At 40.0% G+C, this 25,081-nt stretch overlaps 1 protein-coding gene across 13 annotated transcripts in view; it reads right to left on the reverse strand.

Annotated features, from left to right (window-relative positions):
* The window catches only part of DUSP22 (dual specificity phosphatase 22), a 112,257-nt gene that overhangs the window by 5,813 nt on the left and 81,363 nt on the right, over window positions 1-25,081 (reverse strand). For 11 of the 13 annotated variants that reach the window (XM_086900280.1, XM_086900311.1, XM_086900292.1 and 8 more), the window contains 4 exons: window positions 23,423-23,505; window positions 7,685-7,734; window positions 2,585-2,659; window positions 884-1,055 (listed from right to left, as the gene is read on the reverse strand). In XM_086900280.1, coding sequence (XP_086756406.1) covers window positions 884-1,055; window positions 2,585-2,659; window positions 7,685-7,734; window positions 23,423-23,505 — 380 coding nt within the window. Of the gene's footprint in view, window positions 1-883; window positions 1,056-2,584; window positions 2,660-7,684; window positions 7,735-9,385; window positions 9,560-23,166; window positions 23,305-23,422; window positions 23,506-25,081 lie in introns of those variants that run through there. The other 2 variants (XM_086900361.1, XM_023919769.2) reach the window with 2 other exon arrangements.

The raw sequence follows: 25,081 nt of genomic DNA on the forward strand, positions 1-25,081 counted from the left end.
GGATGGAATAAAAAAAAAAAAACAACATCCTTTGTCTCATGTATTTTGCTTTCTGACTTTGGTTTGCCTCTGTTGTTGTTGTTTTTAATAAGCACAATAGGCACAAAAGCCCACACAACAACAACATGCTGAGCAATGGAAAACGGAAGGGATGGCCGCAGTAGGTTGGTAACATAAGTGGAAGTCACCAATCACCCACAGGGAGCAGGTCTTTTGCGTAGGATGGGGTTTTCCTGGAGTAAGAAACTGATTTTTGTTCTATGAAACCCTTTGGCATGAAATACTATGAAATACTCTTTCACTGATTCTCCTAGTCCTACAAAACCTTCCAAGGCTAATAAGAAAAAAAAAAAGGTCAGATCTAAACATCAGAAAATTTATTAAGTCTTAGCCACAAGAAGGTGGGAGAGGGGTCACAATACACAAATCGTAATGAGGACTTAGTTTGACTCCTGCACAGGAAAGATTTGTGATGATGATTTCTTTCCTGCCCGTTATTCCACAAGAATGTGTTGGGGGGAAACCCACTGCTTTTATACAACTGGTAGAACATGGCACTTTCTGCTATGTTCTGAGAACTCACCCTTTACCTTTCACCCCTCTAAAGGTGTTAATCTTGAACTGTGTCTTAGCTCACAAGACGCAACCACTAGGTTGACAGCACAGTTGGGCAGGTGTTTAGGTGCTGTGCTTCATCCCTTCTCCCATCCAGCATTCCCTGATACCTTCAGATCTATCAGTATCTCGTCCATGGAGCAGGCTGGGCTAAAGAGCCACTCCCTCAAGGCAAAAACAGGGAGTCAGATAAATCACACAGACCACAAAATAATGAGAAGCAGCCCATGATCTGACTTGGAGTCGTGTTTCACAGCTGTTCATGTACCTGATCAACATCGTGTTTTTCGAATTCCTGTAGCTGTCTCTGGAAGCCCATGTTTGGATTGGCGCAGGATCTCGCCGCGCGGACAACAGACAGTGCATCTTCCCAGCCAAAGTCTGTGATGGTCATGATGTAGGCAACCACCAGTGTGACACTCCTGGAGACACCTGCAAGGCTGCATGGAAAAGGGGGTGAAATACACTGAAGCAGTGCTATACTTCACTATACCTGTCACTAAAAGCATCACTTCTCAACATCACGGCAGACTGCTGTGTTGCTTGCCATGAGGAAGAAATATTACAATATTTAAGTTAAATAGTATTGGTGCTGCTTTTTCAAATGCAGCAGAAAAAAATCTACATGATCAAGAAAGTGTATTTTGAGTGGTAATTCATATGTGACTGAAAAGGAAGAAATAAGCTTGAAGTAGTCATGCTGAAAATACACAAAAGCAGGGGAGAGTGCACACATTCTAAGTTAGATTTTTGTTTTAAAAAGGCAGAAGTAAGTCACACACTTTCTTTCTTCTGTTTATATAGATCAGAGCAGTGAAATAAGACTGTTTCCTCTCCACCATGAATAAAGGCTGCAATTTCATGAGGCCAAAATGAGCTTTAACTGAACCAATAAGTGGTACATATGTCTGGTTGCTTGAGTTCCTCTTTCTGTTATCCATTGCATTGTGCAGCTTAAATTCTCAGGACTCCAGTTTGCCCAGAGAAAAAGTTGGGATAGATTAAGAATCATTCATTATGCCTGGTTGGACAACACTGAACAAACTCAGAACTATTTCTATTGGGAGCATAAAGAATGTGTTAAAGTTATATTTACCAAAATAAAAAGAGTTACCAGAGTCTTTCACCATTTAATGTTTCTGAAATACTTCACAAATTTAAATATATATTTTTTAAAACTCTGTCAGTACTCAGACTACTTATTCCTGTTTTCCATACACCAAGACTGACCAAATGGCTCGTGAGCAGCCCTGTCATGAGTCAATAGCAAAGTGAGGATTTATGCTCAGGGCCTGTGTACAAGTCCAGTGTTCAAATCACGAGATGACTCTGATTCCCAGTACAGACTCAGATATGTCCCTTGGACATACAGCACAAAGACCACAACCAATAGCAGAGAGTGAGAAAAAAAACAGGGTGGGATTTCCTTTTCTATTCTTCACAGTCCCAGGAGCATCTCTCCAATCAGGGTCTTGCTATTAACAAATGCAACATTTGAATGCTTCAGCAGTTTAAAGAAAAGAAAGAGGGGAAAAAAAATCAATTTCTATTCAGATAGGGTTCTTTTAACAACTCTGAAGTCACCAAAACAGCTGTTAAAGAAATGAATTAAATTATTAGGATTATGGAAATCACATTTAGAAATCCAGTGATTAAAATGATGGGAAATAAATAATATGTCTCTAGCCAACACATTCCTAGTCAAATCAATCCTATAAAAATATTTGATAAGAGAAGGTCAAGAATAATTTCTTAGGCTCCTTTCATCTCCAAGCAGCTGCTCACCCCAGAGACTCAAAAGTCCTAGAATAAGGCTTTAATAGCATTTGCAAATCTTCTGGGGCTTTTTGAATAAAGGGGGCAATTCAATCCAAGAGGTTTTGCTACCACTATTTTATTAAAATTATGAACATCCAAATCAAGATAGAGAAACCCTTAAAAAGTTTATTTTAGCAAGGAGTATACGTACCAGTGAACTAAGCAGCCTTCACCTGTGAGCCGGCACTCATGGATAAATTTGATGCTCTCTCTGAAATGCCTTGCTCTGAAAACAAAAGCAGAAGGGGGATAAAGAAAGTGCTGTATTTAGTAAAATCACTACTTAGAAAGAGAGAAATATATCCGAAAGCTCGCTTCACACTGTTTCTAGAATTTAGAACTGAATACAAGTCGTACAAAGTAAAAGTTATTGTCTGCCAACGAAACACAAAACTCAGCGGCAGAAGTTATCCACCACTCTATCCGAGTAAGAAACTGGTATTTTAGGCAGTACAGTGTGCTAAACTTTATTCTGATGATTGTCAAGTCTGTATTTCAGTTTGTGCTTGATTCTTCTTTGAAGCAGTGACTTGGCCTCACATGTCCTTGCGTGCTCAGATGGAACTCAGCACAACTACACGAGCAGTTCTCCAGACATAATGTCTCACACAGAGACACCACCTGCTACCTTATGCTTAACTTTAACTCTACCTCCTCCTTCAAGCCATGTGCTAGGGCGTACCTAAACATTAAGACTTTCTGCTTGGCTATGTGAAACCACTCCCTTTAGTCTCTGCAATGAAAAAATGCTTAATTCAAGCCCTGTTTTCTTTAGTTCCCGTCAGACAGCAGTACCCCTTCCGCCCGTATTCAGGGTGTCAGCCTACAGCCTGCCTGTTTTAAAGCAACAGAGGAGAAAACGTAGAGAAGACTCTGTTTGCAAACATTAGGGTTTATAATCTCATTATCCTTTACACATGCCCCTTTCACTTTAAGTAGGGCATAGTGAAGGATAGCAAGTGGGCAGCTGTCATCATCTGAGTGAGTATGTAGCACTGCCCCTTTGCATCCCAGTTCCAAGTTGCTCACCCTGCCTTTCTGAATGCGAAGCCTTTGGCACTGCCTGTAGTTTACCACAGTTGCAAGCGGCACCTCTTAGTTCAACAGAGCTGGAGTTCACTGTGGCCTTTGAGTGCTCTTGCAATTCAAGCTCACAAGCAGTTGCAATGTGGGCAACACAGGCAGAGGAAAGAGGTTCTTAGGGGGCAGTCATTGCCAGGCCTGTTGGCAAGGGCAAACCTGAAAGCACATTGCGCTCAACACCCATGAAACACAACGTCCTGTATTCAAGATGTTTCCCCTTTCTGGGTGAATATTATACCACAAGGGTAAAAGAAAAAAACCTCAGCCCAGCACCAGCAGCCACACAAAAATCAGGAATACCCACATAAAAGGAAGCTTCCCTTCCTGCCTAACAGTGCAGCTGCTGATACTGTAAACACTCCTGCCCTGAAGGACAACACTGATGCAACAGAGTGTCACTGCCTGCCAAAGGCATGGATATCTAACTGGAATAAACAAAAAGAAGATCCCAAAGCCTGGGATTCCCTCTCCAGTGCAGTAACTGAATCACTGGATACAACATGGAAAACACAGCTAGAGAAGACCTAAGCAGCTTATTTGGAAAATCTCAAGGCACAATGCAATCCCAAGCTTTAGGACAGCAGGTTAACTTAGGGTTTTATGTTTCTCAAGGAACTGATGAAGTATGTAGGCTAAGTGACGACTAAGCCTTACAAATGCACAAATATTCGGACTGCCACACCAAACCACTGTCACTGGTGAGCTCTAACAAGTCATGGTGCTCAGGTCTGCCAGCAGAGGACAAGAGGTTTCACATAAGCAAACTCAGAGGACAAATGAGACCACTGGCTATGTGTGCAAGAGGTTTTGCTATTGCACAATGAAGAGCTTAGCTGAGATTGAAAGCATTCACTCAGCTGAATCTTTGTTAGGTCGGTACTCACAACCTGATCTTCTCATCTTTTCTATTTCTCTTTAGAAAATCTGGCCAGGAGGGCAGCTTCATGCACCAATGAACTAATTTCAATGGTCTCACACATGTTGGTAAGATACTTCCAACAATCTGGTTTGAAAAGTATCTGTGACTGAGAATAACACCTTTGCAAGTCACTAAACATTGTGAACTCCATTCACCCAGTTTTCTTCACCCTTCCTCACTGCTGATGCTCAGTCTGCTGATGTGCTTTCAAGTGTGTTTACAGGCATTCAGGAAAATGAGACAAGAAATAGTCACGCCTAGAATTAGTGCTCCTCTACAGCACCCTGGCCCCTCCCCACCCTGAGCCAGAGAAAAGGAGGTCCTCCTCCACAACCCTACGGCATCAGGGTCTCTTCTGGAGCCAGCAGACACAGTTGCCTAAACTCGTTTTCTAAGTTATGGTAAAATCATGTTTAGATGAAAACTAAGGTTGAGGACCAGTTAGCTGTGTGGCACGAAGTGCCAGGCACAAAGAAGAATGGTAAGTCTTACATTAACCACAAAACAGTTGACTATCATCTCTAACAGGAAAGCACTTGACAAATGTGTTGATTTGCAGCCCATTTGTTGGACTTCAGGACAATTTATTACATGATATCTGGCTCCTGCATCTCCCAGCTGAAAGCTGGGTCCTGAACTGCATCATCTTCACGGTGGGAAAACACCACAGGAAGAACCACCAGTACAATGTCCCTACCAGGATGTTGTAAGAGTTATCTAAACTTACGCATTAGCACACTGCATAATTCAAAACTAGACCAAGAGCACAGTTATGATACCAGAGCTATATTTTCATCCCTTGCTAGCTGGACTTTTAGAAATATTTATAAAGGTTAAAAAAACAGCATCCAAATCAGATAGGATAAAGCATCTCAATGCTTCTTTCCTCTGGTGATGTAAAAGGGAAAAAAAATCTACCAAAATTTTCTTCTCTTAATAGGTCATCTGGCTTCTGTATTATCACCACTAAGCACCTGACTGTTGGAGGTTAATTCCTTAGAAACACGCAGCCAAAGAAAATTAACTGGAACAGGGCAGGAAGGGAAGATTTTATTTCTACAGAAGTAAGTTTTTAGTGACAAGTTCTATAGAAGATGACATTTCTGGAGCAGTTACTGGCCCAAGGTAAAATTCTCACAGACCAGGGAAAATGTTGATTTAACATCTAGGAAGTACCTTGAGTCTGAAAAGCAATTGCTTTCTTCCTATGCTTGCTAGGGGCAGAACAGGGGAGTAAAATAAAGCTTTTGAGACACTTTAGTGAACACCCACATGCTAAAAGGGGAATCCCTGCTGTATTTCCCTGGCAAGTCATCCCTCTGAGGAAAAGTGCTCCACTAAACAAGTTTTCTAGGAGCAAATGTGCATTATACACATAAAAAACCAGAGGTTCTCTTCAGAAAAACTGAGCTGAAGTGCATTAAGAGCTCACAGTCCCAAAATTCAGTGGGTAAAAGGCTTCCAGTAGGTCCTTGCTGTTGAAAAACAGACAAGAGAGCAGTGTGCACCCCATCAGTTGTGCCTGTCAACCACTGCTAAGAGAACACAAGAACCTGCAATACAGGATGCTGCTTGGTTAGTTGTCTTTTCTCCCTCACAGCAGCAGAATCCCTCTTTCAGAAGAAGAAGGTAGACAAGCAAAGATGTTGTAGAGGGACCAATTCCCTTTACCTGTTCCCTAGCTATCCCTCCCTCCACAGTGGGCATAGGCAGTATGGTTAACCACTCTTGACTGCATCCAGTCCTCACAGGCCAAAAAAAGACAACTTCCTCTTGCTTTCAGAAGACTGCTTGTGCAGAGCAAGCAATGGTGCTATTTGTAAGTATCATGATTTGAGTTTACTTGAAGGCCTGGACTGTATAAAGTAAAAGAAGAAAATTCAGTTACTCATCAAGTTTTATTTTAAGTGATAGAATGTATCAGTATTAGAAGTAATGACGTTTGCTTGCAACCACCTGATACCAAAGCAAGTATTTTAGATGCCTGCAGCGTAACAGAAACAATACTCATGCAAATATTCTGTGAATGTTTTCCTCTAATCTCATATTAGCTTTCTTTCCCAAAAAGATATTTCTTTAAATTTATTTATTTTTATTCTAAATATTAAGGCCATGGAAGTTGTCCATGACAAAGGCAGTTAGCCATCTGCCTTCTCATTACAGACCTGAAATTTAGGGGATTAGGTTGTTTTTTATTGTGGGTGGGGTGTGGTGCTTTTTTATTTTTTCCCTTCCCCTAGAATCATGACAGAAATGCAGAATGAAAAGGCAAATCATCACACATCAAGTGCCACACTGGAATCTTTCTAGAGTATGAGAAACACATACTCTAAAAATATCCTCCAAAAGCACGAGCCGGAATATTGCTGTGATACAAGAGAAAAGCAGTGCTGCACTTCCTTCCGTACCTACCAGGCCTCCTTCTTTTGTTTCTCTACCAAAACTTGGTAGCAGGATGTGGCTGAAACCCCCCTCATCTCTCCCCAACATAAACAGTGAGCTCTAGAAGAAAAGAGTTGGTCCCCATCCAAGTTCTTTTGTTTTGATTTCTCTCTGGAATCAAGACTTGCAATGCTCAATTAAAACCAGGGGTAAGTCAATTAGCATTACGTGAACTTCAGCAGAGATGAGAAAGAGCAAGGCTTGGGCACCCCAGTTGCAGTCCCTATGTCCTCAAGGTGGGAGTCACTGCAGGGCAGAAAACTCCCTGCCATGCCAGCTTATACTAAGAGCAGCAGGGACTTCTCAGGCAGGTTCAAGAAGTCCCCAGCAGATAGCAGGGGTAGTTTCCACACAGGGACTTTGTTTTGAAGGCCCACTGTGAGGAATTTATTTCAACCCTTGAGGCACCAGACCTCAAACCTCTTTCAAATATTTTGTTTCATTAATGGTTGCAGTTAGCATAAAAAAAAAAAAAAAAAAAAAAAGAGCAAAACACAAAGATTTACAAAAACAGTGTCTAGAATAAACTGTGATTGAATTATTGAATTAGGCCCAGACCCAGACTCACTATGGAATTCTGAAGTTTAAGGCCATAAATTAAGAGAGTTTACATACTGAGCCTCTTACAAACACACACAAAAAGCTGGGTGAAATGAAGTGTTACTGTGTTTTCCTAACGGATTAAACCCCACATTTGTGTAATACTCATTAGAGATCAGAATCAGAGCTTTCAGCAAATTATAGAATAGGCATCATGGTACCATGGGACTTCTTGGGTTTTGTGATTTATTTTTAAAGAGTACTTACAAGTTCTGTGAGGGTGAGTCAGCAGCAGGAATGCACAGATACTTCATTCCCTGTGTAAAGAAGCAAAAAGGTATGAGAAGAAAATATTCAAGTTAAACACACCACAAGTCCTGCTCTATACTGGTGGAATATTAATGATTTTGAGGAAGCAACACCGTCATTCAGACAAGCAAAGATCGTCTCCAGACAGTCAGGCTTTAAAACACTTGCTTTCACATTGCTAAGACACCAGCATATAGCTTAGTCATGCTTCTCCCAAGGCTCCATAGTGAGCTTTTAAAAAAAGGAGTATCTTTACTTAAAAGATCTAAACTTCTTTCTTCTTTTTTCAAGAACATAATTGTTATTACATTCCTAGGAAAACAAAATTTCATCTTTTCCTGCCCTTCCTTTTCTCTGAACAGATGTTACAATCTGAAACTGTGATATGCAGTTTCTTTTAAACTCACACAATCATTTTTCTTTACCTAGTTGATAAACCAAACAAGATGTATTTCAAAGAAGAAACATGTTTGTGGTATGGATTTTGTTTTTTTATTTCTGTAAACTCTCAAGAAGGACAACCATAAAACTCAAACTTTTCTTCCACAGAGTCAGCCTCTCTTTCTTAGTTAGCTACCATAATAAGTTACAAGATCAAGTAGGGACCATTTCTGATGCATTAAAAATGTTACTGGATATATTTAAAATATCTATAATTAAAACAACATATCTATAATCCCACACTACTGCTTTGCATTGTCAACATTCATTTCAACTGTCATTTTATTTTCAAAGTTTTCTTTGCTCCTATGACTGTTAAGAAATAGAACACCTCTGAAAGCACATTTAGCTGACTTCTCAAATAGGATTTCCAAGAATACAATCTGCAGCTCAGACACACAAAAACTACATTATTCACTGGAACTCTTTTGAATTATCTCAGATGCTGAGTTATGAATTCCTCAGATGCACTTTTGCTTGAATAAGAATTCAAGCAAAAGGGTCATTATATAATGCACCTTAATGTAACCCTTGGTAACGATGCACACTCCTGTAATAATCCCACATGTTCAACACCACACAAGGAAAGTCGCACATTTATGCGCAAGAGATCCTTTACCAACGAGGTGGAACACAGTCTGCACTCACCAGGCATTTTATTTGCCAGCTGGGGGAAGAAGAGGAATTTTCACTGCTCAAGTGTGTGGCTACCTGAGGCAGCATCATCTACAATCTCTTTGCTTTTCTGGCTCAGAAACCCCTCCGTATTTCCCCTACACACACTTAGTTTCTTTGCTTGCCATCACACGAAGAACAAGCCCTTTTACAAGAGATCTTGACCCCAGCACCATGACACATCTCTGCAGGGTGCACAAACTTCACCACTATGTCAGAGAGATTGTGGGAATCAATCACAGTCAGAAAGTGGGAAACCAGGAGGGCTACACAGCCAAAAGCTGATCTAAAACAACTTATATAGACACATTAATTTAGAAAGATAGTGCAGCAGTAATACTTATATTGATAGGCTGCTGAGCTAAGGATAATCAAGTATATTGACAGATTAATTATGATAATAAGCATTTGTATGACACATCTGAGAGGTTTATCTTGGACACTAGTATCGCTTTGAGTGAGTCACTCCAGTAAAATGAGGCCTGAGACCCGAAAGTAAATTTACATGCTATTCTTTCCCCATCACCTCTAGCAACTCCATACCATTGAAAAATTGAAAATTGAGGGCAGGAGATGGGTTAGCTCCAGAGTGCAGCACATGCCAGAAGGTTCGCTCCTCCAGCACGCACTGACGCAAGCTGTTCTGCAGATTTCAGAAGCTATGGCACATGCTGAGTGCTTTTCACAGGCTGAGTGCAGAGGGGCTTTCAGGTCGTGTTCACTCTAAAAGCAGAAGTAGCACCAGCACAAATTTAAGACCTGCAATGTTCTTTTTTTGGTCATGGCTGGCTAATTCCAACTACTGCAAGCAAGCATGAAACCAGCCTATGAGAGACCACACGTGGTCCCAAATGGCTCATCCAAAGCCTGATCCTGGACATCTTCAGCGCTTAAAACTTCCATTGAAGCCCACAGCTCACTTTTCACTACTGTGCTTGCAAATGCTCATCCTGTTAGCTTTATTGATAAAACTTCTCAGAAAGGAGATGGTTTAAGTTACTGGAATTTGGTATTTTGACTGATGTCTATCACCTGTGTTTTTGGAAGGCTGTGGTGATGGACTCCTCCCTGTGAGGAAATAATCTCACACTCAACTCAGAAATAGTTAGAGGTGGGATTTCAAAAGTACTGTGCAGTGACCTAACCCATCTCCCACAAAAATCAACAGTGAAACTCTCAGCAACTTCGAGCCAAACACAGTTCGGCCAGAGTTGGTAACTCCTGAGGATCCCACCCTACCATCTAGTTTTGTTTCTCTTGGTTAAAATAATAATTATAATAATAGGCTCAAATATCATTCATCACAATTGGATACTTGAAATTCAACACTGCCACAAGATTGTATGAGGCAGGTATTCACACACGAGACTCGGGATTCTTTGTGTAGATATTCTTACATTGATTACTGGAATTAGATTTTCCTCACACATGCTGTATAGACTTTCTTTTTTTTTTAAACATATCAGCAACAGGAAGACACTTAATTGCTGAACCCTGCTGTTTGTGGCTCTTTTTGAAAATAAAACTACCCAGGATCATAATATTTGTGTATCTGTGCCCCAAGACACTACTGTCTTTCCTGTGCACATATACCGTGCAGGCACCATCGAGGAACCGTCTCAAAGGGTCCTTTCAAAGCAGAACAGTTTATGCCAAGTAAACAAACAGCTACCTACAACACTTAATATAGGGTACAAAAGCATAGAAGAAAGACAGAAAAACCACTATTTTTTTACCTCACAGTTTGCTTGCCACTGTCAAACTGCAAAGCATGAAATGTTAGGTGGCAGCAATCATTGGAACAGTGACTACAACAGAGTAAGCTAAGTCGAAGACTATTGAAGCCAGCTTCTTGTGAAAATTTCAACAGGCTCCAAATTTGTCCCTAGTCAGCAGTGTCATTAAATAAACCTGAATCCAGTAGCAGATGCAATATTACAGGTTGAATGAAAATTACACATTAATAAAGATGGAAAGACAAATACAAATTTTACGTCAACTGTATGGAAGTCTTTATTTACATCTTTTTTTAAATTAAGGACACTTTGTTCCCTAAGAATGACAATTCACTAAAATTATTCAGTGAAGGAAGGACAGAACAACTCAAAACAGGTATTGTGCCACTTCACCTACACATACTAAATTAGGTGCTACAGAGCAGCTACTGATTTCAAAACATGGTATTTGTTTGAAACATAGGGAAAAGCTCACAGAGCATAAAAACTGATGAAAAGAGATGCACCATTTAAAACCCTATACAAAGTAATACATCCCCTTTATTTGCTGAGTATTCTTGCATATATACTGTCATTCAAACATTTCTTCAGCTGACAGCTATGCCAGTCATGCTTTATCTCTCCAAACATGCTTTTCTTCAGAATATCCAATTAAAATCTATTGATCCAGCCTTTTAATTTATACAGAATCTATTTATATTATTAGGTAATATAATATCCCAAACATACAGAATGGGTACAGACCCAAACTTCTAGGGCAATGAGATGCCAAACACAGCATTTTTCTGCTCATCTCAGTTCACTACTACTTTCCACTTGTTAATTTGAAATCAGTGCTCACTTTCCTTTCTCCATCAATCACCTTTACCACCAAACACCCATCCCTTAAAGCACACACACACACACCCCAGACCTTTTGCTTATTGCTTACATGGAGATCCAAACTGATGCCCCCATCAAATAAAACCAGTGCTTCCATTTCTTTTGGTGTATTTAACCTGTTAACATTGTCCCAAAAAAAATCAGTAAAATAAAATATAATTTACTTGTTTTCTGTTTCAGCAGAGTAACCACCAAAACTAGATTTCTCTCATAGGCCCTGAAACTGAGTGCTGCAGTTGAACCGATACAGTGAGAGCTAACAAAACTAGGGCAAGTATTCAGATTTCAAGATTGTCAAAGCTGAAACAAGGGAGAGTTAAGTAAAATTTCTAAAATTCACTGTTATTTGAGAAACAACAACAACACTTGTGCAATTTCATCACAGATTCCGGAATTAATAAGTCAGTTCTGCTGCAGTGAATATCAAGGATTAAACCAGATTTCAGGTGCATACATGTATGTGCAGAAGCTTTACACTACAGTCTATAAGGTAGTAATGGAATTCTGTCAATAGTCAAATTTCTAATTACTTTAGAGGTTGATCTACTAAGGTTGGAAACTGAATGGTTATGTCACACTTGGAAAAGTCAGTAAGACTAAAGAACAAGACTTCATCAATATCATTAGCTTTTAAAAAAGATAATTAAATATTTGTTATTAAACTCAGAATTTCATTTAGTGCTCAGGAATATAACAGTCCGCTATAAGGAAAAATCTGTTTCTATTCTACTTAAATAGAATCTTATTTTAAAAACTCCAGCTTCATTTTAACTACACTTGTAAAAACTGGCATTTGGGGTTTTTTGGTAGAACTTGTAGAATTTTGCAGTAGCAGAATGACATAACTCCATGCACCAAATGTCAGCGAATGGTTCAATGACTGAAAACAGGACCTTTGCAGAGCACACACAAATTCAATTGTACAATACCAAGAATTATTTCGGCTCTGAACAGGATAAAGGGCCAAAAGCACTGTTAGACAAATGCAGTTCCTATACAGATGTCTGCTCCTTTGCAATGATCAAAGGTATTCTGAAGTCACTGAGAGTGATAATCAGTTTGATTACATCTTAGTTATACTAATAACGTTTTATATGTGAAAGGAAACTGTCCAGTGATTCTTATACACAGTGAGCACTCACAAAACAACTTGCATGAGAATAAGAAGGACTAAAAATGCTACTCATTATTTCATGTTCAGTGGGTTTTCCAAGTAATGTTTTTACAGATTTTTTCAGAACATCGTCTCCACCGCTGCTGTACATACATTTCTGAGGTTCTAGTTAGCACTAGAAGCCTGAATCTAGACTATCAGATTTTGGAAGTTGAGGGGAGGGGGAAAGAACCTCATATTACAAAATTTCTGTTCTCCAAGGGCAAAGAGTGGGGGGAAGGGTCTATAAAAAAAAAAGCTGTAAAAGAGCAGTATTGTATTTTTGGCCCTAAACTTCTGTATTTAAATTTATGTAAAGATACAATCAACAATTTCCAAGAATTTTTTTTTTAAACATAAAACCCTAAACTTATATTTGTGAACCAAGATGCAAATAGAAAACCTCCAGCACCTGGCAAGTTCTTTCAGGTTAGTCAAAAACCATGTGTTAATTTGAGTCGTCACACCAACAGATAAGGACAGGAGGATTTATTTTTGTTTAGGGGCATTTCAGCAAAAAAGCTAAAGTGGGAAACAGCCGGCACAAAGCTTCCCCAAGCCAAACCAACGAGAGTTTATGAAGGGTTTAGTCCAGTAATGCACCGAACTGAACCTGCTAAACTGAAAACCGTTCAACCGTTTGTTTGTCCTTTCAGTTGCTTTCTGTAGCAATCACCATTAGTGCTGATTTTATTAATGACTCATAGAAAATGCATTTTGTGTTTCAGCTGAGGACAACCACTAATTGACTTTAGCGAACAACACATTCAGGTTTGGCTTTGAAAAATATTATAAATGAAATTGCAATTACACGAACAATATGAACAGCAGTAAATGGGATGCTCCTGCAACAGAATTCATACATTTGATTTGTGCTATCAGGAATAATACAATGTCAGTTTTTTACAACACTGGTTTCATAGTTTTATTAGGAGGTAGTCTTGGTAATACTTCTGAAAAGCTCCTTAAGGTTGGAATGTGCCAATCACAAATATGAAGGGTCCTGTTAAAACCCTCCTTCCCCATCTCTTCTCTCTAAAATTAAAAGAGGCAAATGTTGAAAATTTAAGGATTTTATTTCCATTGCACAGAGCTGTGGTTATTATTTCTAATTCTAACCCTGAATTCCAGTTCTAACCTGTCTCATATGAAGGAATGCAGAATAGGAGAAAACACTAAAGAGTTTGCATTAAATTGTGGTTTATCTCCTTTAGAACACACCAAGAGTATTTACAGGACTTCAGCTGAGAAGAAGGACTTTGTTAGTCTGCCTTAACTGTGTGAAGCTCCCAGGCATGTCAGGGCATATCTGAGCTCTACTAATCACACTTGATCCCTGAACCCTCAAGGGGGTCTCTGAGTACTAAAATAAAACAGTATATCCCAACTGTCTCTTTCTTTAAGGGAATGCTGGAACATGATCGCTACACCTCTGGAATATGCTCACACTACATTTTACAAGGGCACATAGTGACAGGACAAAGGACAACAGCTTCAATCTGAGAGAGAGAAAGTTTAGATTAGATACTACAAATAAATTCTTTACTGCGAGGATGATGAGACACTAGAACAGGTTACTCAGAGAAGTTGTGGATGCACCATCTCTGGAAATGTTTAAGGCCAGACTGGATGGTCTAGTGGAAACTGCTCTTGTCCATCCACAGCAGGGGGGTTGGAACTAGATGATCTTTAAGGTCCCCTTCAACCCAAACCATTCTATGATTCTGTGATTGGAAGTGTGGGTTAACACATTCCACATCATGTCCTCTGCAGAGGCAGGTCAGAGCACTTGTCCTGTTCTGGTTAACTCTATAACCATGCAATTAGAAACACCAGACTTCTACTGGTCTCAACATCCCTCATGCAATCAGCTCACCATTGAAAGTTCCAAGCAGTCCTCATCCTCTCCTCCCTGCCATGACAGGATTGTGGTTCCCTCAACACAGCTCGCGTGTGATGAGCAAGTCAAACTGTGTACTAATTTAGTGCATCACCACAGCAGCCTCTGCCAGGGCTCACGAAGGCCTGGCCTGACACACTTTAGAAACTGCTTTGTGGAAGTCTGTTGGTGGCTTCTTAGAGGGCTACTGGGTTAATATTGGAAAAATTAGTCAGAGCTCCCAACTTCACAAGCAGAATCAATGCCAGACAGGGCATTACTTCAAACTGGAATTGTCTTGTGCTACACCTGAAAGAAAAATGGTAGCTGTTTTGCTCAGCACGGTCTTCTGAAACATCCCATAAGGGGAAACCCTTACCATGAAAAGACAGTGAAACATGACAGAGGAAAGTTAAAAGCTTTTTGTTAGAAGACAGACTTGTGTACTTTCTCTTCAAGTTAGCACAATGATTGAAAACCAACAGCTTCTAACATTGGTGATACATGAGTTTAGTGCTATGAATGGAAATGCAACAGTCCGACTTGACTAAACTATTAATTTGTAGGGCTGGTCTTTATACAACAGCCATGGCCTTGCTATATGATATTAGCACCTCTGATTTTGAAGGCTCTCTTTCCATTTCCCTCTTTAACAGTTCCTCTAAGTTTTTGGGTTGGAGCTCAATGACAACAGAGCCTGCACAGAGAACATGTTGCCCAGTCATATCCAGCAGGGCCTTCACTTGTCATGTCATCAAGAAGCAATTTTCATATATGAAAGGCCTCCTACAGTTCAAGACTTCTGTATGCTATCCAATATTGCAATACAGTTTTAACAGACTGGCTGTTTCCACTTCCTGATTAGCACCTCTCCAGAATAACTATATGTTGCTGTTTTGTTTGATGAAAAAAAAAAAAATGCAGCTGATTTGTTTCCCAGTATTTCCCTTTTTAGTTATTTCATGTTAAGCAGTGATATGCCTTTGAGCCTAGACAAATGCTTTCTGGACTACTATCTGTGCGAGGATAGTCCTCAGAGAGTGAGGGATGAACAGATGAAGAGCAGCCCTGCCTAAACTTGAGGGTGCTGGTGGATGAAAAGCTCAACATGGCCCAGCAACGTGCACTCACAGCCTAGAAAGCCATCAGCATCCTGAGCTGCATCCAAAGCAGCGTGGGCAGCAGGGCAAGGGAGGGGATTCTGCCCCTTTGCTCTGATCTGCTGAGACCCCATCTAGAGTGCTGCATCAGCTCTGGGGCCCCAACACAAAAAGGACATGGACCTGCTGGAATGAGTCCAGGAGAGGGCTACTAAGATGTTTAAAGGGATGGAGCACCTCTCCTAGAAGAAAAGGCTAAGAAAATTGGGATTGTTCAGCCTGGCAAAGAGAAAGCTTTGGGGTATCCTAATTGCAGCCTTCCAGTCCATGAAGGAAGCCTACAAGAAAAATGGAGAGAGACTTTTTACAAGAGCATGTAGTGATAGGACAAGGGAAAATTACTTCAAATTGAAAGAGAGTAAGTTTACATTAAATGTTAGGAATAAATACTTTATTGTGAGAGTGAGGCACTGGAACAGGTTGCCCAGAGAAGCTGTGGATGCCCCATCCCTGGAAGTGTTCATGGTCAGGCTGGATGGGGCTCTGAGCAACCTGGTCTAGTGGAAGGTGTCCCTGCCCACAGCAGGGTGTTGGAATGAGATGGTCTCTAAATTCCCTTCCAACACATACCATTCTATGAATCTATGACTACAAAAAAAATCACTAAAGCAGCTTTCAGCATTTCCAAAGTTATCAGCTGAGGAAATTTGGGGCATAACACAGGATTATTTTTCTTTTTTCTTAATCACAGGGTAATCCCTGTTGTACACACTCCTAAAGATATGAAGTTGATCAAAAAAGTGAAGCCATGAGAGAAAGAAATTTTCCCAAACGTCTGATAGAAGGAAAGAATTAGAAAAATTAAAGGAGATAAGGCCAAAATCCCCTGATCAAAGTTATCACATTAAGTGCTAACAGCAGATATTATAGGTTATAGTTATTCTGACTATAGTCAGAACCTAAATAGCTACAAAAATGCAATTCACAAACTGTGCTAACCAGATTACTTGTAGTTCTTCTAAAATAGCTGACTTTGCTTTCCATTTCTAAAAAAAACATACATGTACAGTTTAAAGATCATGGATAAACATGCAAGATTATCAAGCTCAGCTAAAACTGCATTAAGACTTGTAACATACTGATAAGGCTTGAAAAATATGAAGCAAGATTCCAGATCTTAATCCAAGTTGGTATGAATACATTATCTATACCTGGTCTTCAGACTATGATAATTTGATCTTACAAATATTTCTCAGTTTTTGATAGGTGTTCAGTCATTTAGCTCTTCACTTTCTTCCAAAGGTCTGGATTTGGCAGCCAGTTGTATACTTAATTTTTTAATTCATAATCTTGATTCAGTACTTCCTCTTGTGATTTCCCCAGTTGCAAGCTTCTCATCCTTAATACCTTATAAAACAGGTATATCACAGCATTCAGCAGTAATAAATCTGGTGCAGAGATGTTCTACATCATCTTCATAGCATCCTTATTTTCCTACAACTTCTATTCCTCACACTTACTGGTTCTGTTCCAGTTACAGCCTCTCTTCATTGCCTGTATTCTGCATTTGACTGTTTTCTAAATGATCACAGAGCTTTTTAACTCTGTTGCTCCCTTTCACTTCAGCTTCTTAGATACTGAGTCTTTGAAACCCTATTTCTACTTGGATAAAAATTTTAGAATTTGAAAGGAAAAAAGTATCTAAAATTCTTTGTAAGACAACATGGCTGAGAAGCATTTTATTTCCAAGGACACAGTTCATTTAAGTTGTCCTGGCAGCACAATCTGCTAGACAGGACAAAAAAGATTATAGAATCATAGATTATGCCAAGTTTGAAGAGACCAATGAGGATCACTCAGTCCAACTCCCAGCCCTGCACAGGACACCCCAAGAGTCACACCATGTGCCCTGAGAGTGTTGTCCAAACATTTCTTGAACTCTGTCAGGCTTGGTGCTGTGTCTACTTCCTTAGGGAGGCTGTTCCAGTGCTTAGCCACCCTCTGGGTGAAAAACTTTTTCCTGATAACCAACCTAAACCTCCCTTGACTCAGCTTCATGCTGTTTCCTCAAGTCCTGTCATTGGTCATGAGAGTGAAGAAATCAGTACTTTGCACCTCCACTTCCCCTCACGAGGATGATAAAGACCACAATGAGGTCACCCCTGAGTCTCCTCTTCTCCAGGCTGAACAGAATAAGTGACCTCAGCTATTCCTCATAAGGCTTTCCCTCAAGGTCCTTCACCATCCTCTTTGTCTTTCTTTGGACAATCTCCAAAAGCTCAGTATCTTTTTTATACTGTGGCGCTCAAAACCGCACACAGTAGTTCAGTCAGCAGCCAGCTTTTCTCTGCCTCCCCTATCCCTCCCCCCACCTACCATATCAACACTTATTTAGGCAGTCAAATTCAAGAAAAAAGAGGGGGAAACCACTGCTCTGGAGACAACACATACCAGATGAAGGTGATATTGTTAATGGCATCAGAATACAAAGAAAAAACAGATAACTGTCTTCTTAGGGTGCTCTGGTTAACTCTGCAGAATGAGTGGGGGAAAATCAACATACTGAAAATAAAAACTGAACAAATATTCTGTAGCCACAGAAAACAAAGAAAGAAAACTGACATGCATACAGAGGCAGCACATATGCAAAAAGCTACTCTTAATGCAGTTCCTCATTAGAGAGCTTCTATGTCAGGGGACAGCACAGGCATGCCCACATAAAACTCTTATTGATTTAAAATCTACATTACCGTGATGGTTATGATGTCTACCAGATGAGTGCAGCATACAAAGCTTCCTGTGACACAGCAGGAGTCAGTCTGACAACGATAATTCTATAAATAAATTAATGCCAAAGGACTCCACAACCACAGGTGACTGGTAATGGGATTCATACACTTACTAGATCAAACCTCTGGTGCAGGTCAAGAGCAGCAGCAAAATTACTGGTAACTGACAAATGTGTGGTGGACTGTGAGAAAGAAGCTGCTGGTTTCAGTCCATTTCCTGACTGATGGACAGGTGTCTGCAATGTTCACAACAGTCACCAGAACTGGCACCTCAAAGTGTCTCAGACAGACCGAGGACCATGAAACGCTCTGGCTCTAAAATGCAAAGCTTAAAGACCACTATAACCCAGCCTTACCTGAATCAACTTCCACCCAAAAATAGCATTTGACCTATATGAGCATATAAGAAAACCCACCTTTACCTCTAGAAATATATTACAGCAATTACTAACCTTCATGGTGGTCAAAGTCTTGCTTACTTCCAGTCTGAATCTGTGGCACATCGTTTGCCAGCCGCAATGACAGTCCTGATGTGGACTTTGCACATGGGGACCCACAGAATGCCCATCCATCCCTGCCTCTTTTTGGGCATGACATCTCTCTGGCACAGGGTCTGAGCACCTCTTTGACAAGAAGAACTCCCTCTCCCACAACTCATGTTCTCCTTCCTGCATTGCAAACAGCAACCACTGCCCAATGCAGCACAGGAAGCATTCTTCCTTCTACCAGCATTTAAACCTGTGATTGTGGGGAGGAATGATGAGAGGACTAAAAATGCTTGTAAGTTCAGCTGCTTGGACATGACTGTCCACCACAGCCTACACTTTCCAGAATAAGATGTAGCTGCTTCCAAACTGCTGCACAATCCACATCAAAATCTATTTCGTTTGGGCCCACATTCATCTCCATATAACCACTCCCAGAACAAGGTTAAACACCTGGAAAATCCAGAGACAAACACCTCAATGGACATGCAACCATATTCTTCCGTTAAGATTAACAAGATTTACCTTTGCATACTTTACTTTGAGCAACTGGAACAAAAATTTTTGTCATCTGCAAATGTGCTGAGGGTGCACTCAATCCCTCTGTCACTGATGAAGACATTAAACAGCAGTGGTTCTAACACAGACCCCTGAAGGGTACCACTCATGACTGGTTTCCATCTGGACATTGAGCTATTGACCCTCTGGATGTGACCATAAAAAAACAGTTCCTCATCCACCAGACAGTCCAGCCATCACATTCATCTCTCCAGCTTAGAGAAGGATGTTGTGGGGTGCCATGTCCAAGGCCTTACAGAAGTCCACATACAAGAAAACCTGTTGGATGGATCCTGCAGGTCACTGCCAGATACCCTATTATCAAAAGCACACTTGGAGATAGGTTTCCCCATCTACCTTTCAGAGTCTCATGTTCTGAACAGAAATTTTAAAACCTAAACAAACTGAGAAATAGGATAGAAAAAGCAGGTGGCTAGAAACCTAATTATTCTCCTCTGTTCATGGCTTTTGTGTGGATTTATAAAACATCTGTGAGTGTCCTACGGGCAGCCATCCAAAGTGCTCTGGAGGAGCCAACTTGATTCACCAAGGCTATTGCCCCTGTGCATCTGTGGGAGCACACACAGTGCTGTTGGACACTGCCCTCACTCATTACATCTGAAATAACAAACCTGATTCCATACAGTCTGTGTGCCTTTCTCTTGGACATGCCACCTGCTACCCACAGGGTGTTCCATGAGATAGATATTTGTATCACAGGAGTGATAAACATGCATCTTTAAACTTCAAAATTCTCACCAAAGTGGTTAAGATCCTGTATAATAATGACATGCTTCATGGCAACAATAGCGTTAGAATGCTGTCTAAATATATTTCAAAACTGGTTTTATTATAGGAAAAATTTCTCTAAAACAGCTTATACAAAAACAACTAAAGGGCAATATGGCAAGATAGTTCAGGCCAGATTTTGGCAAATTTCTTCTAGAGTAAATCACTTGAAGTCTTACAAACAATTCTGTGCCTTGCACTTAATGCAAGATAGTCATGTCTAAAAAAGGTGTAAGAAGTCTTAGAATCCAACTAATTTCATACCTACTTTTCCCTGTTATTCCAGCTTGAAAGTACTCATGACTTCCTAAGGCCAAACTTTGATTATAAGCCACCCATGAATCAGACACCCATAAGGGTTTGTAAATGATGATTGAGATAATGTCCAAAACTGGATTTCTGTAAGAAAACTTCTTTTTTTTAAAGTATATCTCAGTAGGCACATGTAACCTAAACCAATATAATACTTTGTTGTAAAACTCTTCAATCATTTTCTAATAGCTTACTAACTTACAAGGAACTAAAGCAACCTATACCCAAAACCCACAGTATCTAAGCCACACTGGTAAGCATATTTTTTAGAAGGTACTGTGAGCATTTCAGACAACCAGGTTACAGTCTATAACAGCACAGAGAGGGGCAATGACTTGAGTTACTACAATAGAAAATAATTATACAATCTAGCAAGTTGGTGTTCACCGCATAGACTGATGTTTGTTTACATTTCCTAAGTATTGCACTCTTGACTATGAATGACAAAGTTAGATTGGGCATTTTCATTCTCTAACCAACCAGCACTGGGTAGAGAATCAGTACTTCTGATACACCACTTTAAGTGCTGTATTCACAGGTATTATCAAAACAGTGATGAAACTTCAAAATCTGAGAAGCAAGATGTGAGTAATTTGTGACTTCTGAAAGCTAAAGTATGCATCCATATTCTTTGTTCCACAGACAGGCAGAAAAGACCAAATTCTCTTTGATAAAATGCTACTAAAACACTACTGGCTTTGCAGTGTCTAAAAACACTTACCTTCCTTAGCATGCACAGAAAGCTTTGTCTAATGAATTATTTGTAGCATTTCCTACAGGTTCCTACATCTCCTACGGGACTAGGCAATACTGGAGATAAAATATTGTTAGTTAAAGGCAACTACTGCAAGGCAAAAGCAAAGGCAGCTTTTTACAGGTGATTAGCATTCACATAAATGCATAAGCATGAAACAGGGAATCTCAGGGAAAAGATATATCCTTATCACTGCAATTGCATGTTTAGAAGTCTGAATAACAGATGAATTCTGAACACAAAAGTAATCACTTTCCATGACTAAAATTTGGGTAGAAAGGTGGTAAGGGATACACATTGGAAAACATTCCTGTATGATTTCAGTAGACATGAGAACAATCCCCAAGCACAAGCTGCAAACAAACCCACCTACAACCTAGCATGGATGTATATAACTGAGGAAGTAACCAAACCTAACAGAGGTTTTCTAGGCTCTTGTTCCTAAACAGAAGCATTCAGTCACAATCACCACAGTAAGATCATGACTGATAAGGTGATCAAAATTAGCTCAGCTCCCAAACAAGTGGAATTTGAAATCCTTACACTGCTTTATGAAGTGGGGAGAAGTTTTAAAGGAACTATACTGCACGCAGAGAAAACTGAAGGCACAGTTGGGAAGCAGGGGTGATGAAAGCAAGTCCATCCTCAACCAGCAGTTTGTTCACATGCCACTCTAACTTTTGAAACACTGCTGTGAATTGTGGAAGATTAGGAAGAAGTCTGGATAAACATAATCCTTCATGTCTTTTGTGGTAGTAACTAGAGGAAGAAATGGTGACATGGTTATATTTGAACCACAAAAGCTCCCAGTTCTATTTACTATGCAGCCTCACAAATAGATGCACCACCACAAGCAAGGAGGTGGCGTGTGGGCTGCCAAAACTACCACCACCACCAGCAGAAACAGTGACCTGAGGCTGCAGCTGATTTGTACCATAATTAGTCTTCCTAGTTTTCTAATCATGATAAAACAAAACAAAATTCCATTCATTTTAAAGACCAACACCCTAGAGGCAACACATCTCCTTTACTCAGCACAAATGTTAGGAGTACTCTTGAGATTCAGACTGTTTCAGACTTAACAAGCATCTGGCACAACACAAGTCAAATGGACAGTGTGTTAACAAAGTCAACAGCTAAAGCTCTTCTTCAGCACATTTATAAATTCAAGGTCAACCCAGAGTTTACCATTACCTTGATATTTGGGTTGATTGTGACTACTGGGGACACCTCTTGTTTGGCTTACCTATTGACTTGCCTGGGAGAAGTGGAAATTCTGTCTTTTAAGGACTGAAATCACTGGAGATATTTTGCATGAAGAAAAAGAAAAGCGGAGATTCCCAGCAGCATATGAGGGCTAACACCAACAACTGCCTTACCAACTATTTTGCCACATTTCATGAGAAGTAGAATGCAGGGAAGGAACAAACAAATTCTAGAGGATAATAGTTCCTGACATAAATCAAATAGCAGGATTTTAAGATGCAGCAAAGCCCAGCCAGACTCCCCTTCAAGGTAAGCTGGTATAAAGAAGAAAGCATAGCCTTCCAACAAAGGAGACCTGTAGCCTATCCCCAGCTCCTTCCCTGCTCAAGATAACACAGTAAATACAGGTCTTCAGACTGGTTTCCCTTCAGTAAAATGGGAAAAATACTTTATGTTATAGTGTTGAAGACTACAGATGCTCTGCTATTTTAGATCTATTATGTGAGGATCACTGGTTCCTCCCACACTCCAAGCCTAAATAGGGGTATTTCACATAAAAAAGGACTGCAAACTCATCTGCCATAAAGATTCACGGAAGGGGCCCAAGTACAAACAAGGGTTAGTAATGGGGAAGAAATGTTGTTTATGTGATGTTTAAACTCCACACAGAAGGAAACTTACCTTTACTATTAAATTAATAATAATCCCACTATTGTGTTATACAGATTGACAGTGTAGTTCTCTTCTTCTGTCAGTTAGATTTCTTGTTGTTATAACAGCAGCAACAACAAAACCTGTGGCTGGATCTCAAAACTACAGCTTTAAAGAAAATCAGTCTCAAAACATCAATTGCACAGAACAAAAAATTAACCCCAAGATGACTGTAACAGTCAACTGCAAAGTAAGGATTTACTGTGAAGTCCCCCACAACTCTTACCTCAAGCATAGGGCGGGCACTGTCATGGATTGAAAGAATGTGTGTAATGTTATTCTTACTCAATTGCTCTACATCTCGGGCATCTGTGATAGAGGGAAAAAAAAGGAAAATAATTTTTTTAATATCTTGAAATAGCATTTAAATTGTGCACGTTGAAGTTACTTATTGTTGATACATTTCCTTTTGAAGCTGCATAAAGTCAGGCAAAACCTCAAATGCAGCTGTTCTAGAACACCATCATCAGAGTGGGTAACGGGAAGACACACTTCAAACTCCAAACCAAATTATATACTATATAAAGACCAAGCTTAAGTGACTCAGGAATGTGTTCTCAAGTCAGAAGTTTCATGTATTTTGCATCTGAAATATAAGTCTGTGCATGCCTGCGCAGGTGATGACCATCTGAACACGCACTCAGAGCTGAACAAGAAATATCTGACCTCCTCTCTACCCACAAATACCCCTTCAGGGAATACATTTTCACTTGGGAAACCGACCCTATGATATCCAGGTCTGAGAAGGGAAGCCAACCATACCACCTGAATTGAGGTCTCAGCAGATAAGCCAAGACAATAACAAGATTCTTTCTTTTTGTAAACCAGTAAAGACAAATGTGCAATTAGCCAATACAAATGATAATTTTAAGTCTAAAGAGAGACAGGTGATAAAGATATCAAATGTATGAAAAACAAAAATGCTGTAGCAAGGAAGTGGAGTTGCGAAAAGGTGGTTCCTAGACCTGTAACCAAGGGGTTTCAGACATTCAAAACTGGAAAGAAAACAGGGGCGACTGAAAATTTTATGCTAGATACTGCAAAACCATAGGCTTGATTCTATAAAAAAAAGGTAAAATAGACTGTCTGTCATCAGTGAGCAGCTTTCCCTATACTAAACTATCAGCATGTCAGAAAATGGCCTGAAAGAACCACCAATAAAGGGAAAAGTTAGCTTGTGCCCATTTACTTTTGACCTTTTTGCTTGAGAATGGCACAGCACACCATGGCAAGTACAGCGGTGGTTTTGTGATGTGAACACCTGCCTTTGAAATCTGCCCAACAATCTGTTCACATTAGCCTGGTTGCACACAAAAAGAGAGCACTGACCACAAAGGTTTCAAACCGGCTCTCTCTAGGTACAAAAATAATAGCATCACCTGTACGTCCTTTATGTACATACGAGAGTTCAATTAGCATCTCTGGTGTCGTCTTATCCACCTACTATAAAGTTTCAATGCCTTTCTACATCACAAAAAAGAGCTGGACATTTAATTATGCCTATAGATGAGATCCAAGTGAGCACAGTAGCAAGCAATAAAATTTAAACTTAATCCAATTATGAAAGCTTCTCCACAGCTAATAAAATGAAGGAAAGAGTCAAAACTGCAAGGATTTTACTCACTACTGCTCAAGCCTGCATGATCAACACAGATGCCTAATCCTTCAGAAGAGAATTAACACAAATTCTGTCTGAAACAGAATTAAAGCCTAGCTTCACAGAACAAATAAAATTTACTAAAAATCTCAGAGCAAACATTTCAAAGAAGAAATGCTAATGCTTGCCAGGAGAGGTCCTCTAATCCACCTGACCTTCAGATTTTTTTAACGGTTTGTAGGACAGTCTCAGTTCCTTAGGGAATGCCTAAGCAGGCAAGGATTTGAA

The sequence above is a fragment of the Cyanistes caeruleus genome, chromosome 1 (genome assembly GCF_971803275.1).
Source record: "Cyanistes caeruleus chromosome 1, bCyaCae1.hap1.1, whole genome shotgun sequence".
In the NCBI taxonomy this organism is placed as follows: domain Eukaryota; kingdom Metazoa; phylum Chordata; class Aves; order Passeriformes; family Paridae; genus Cyanistes; species Cyanistes caeruleus.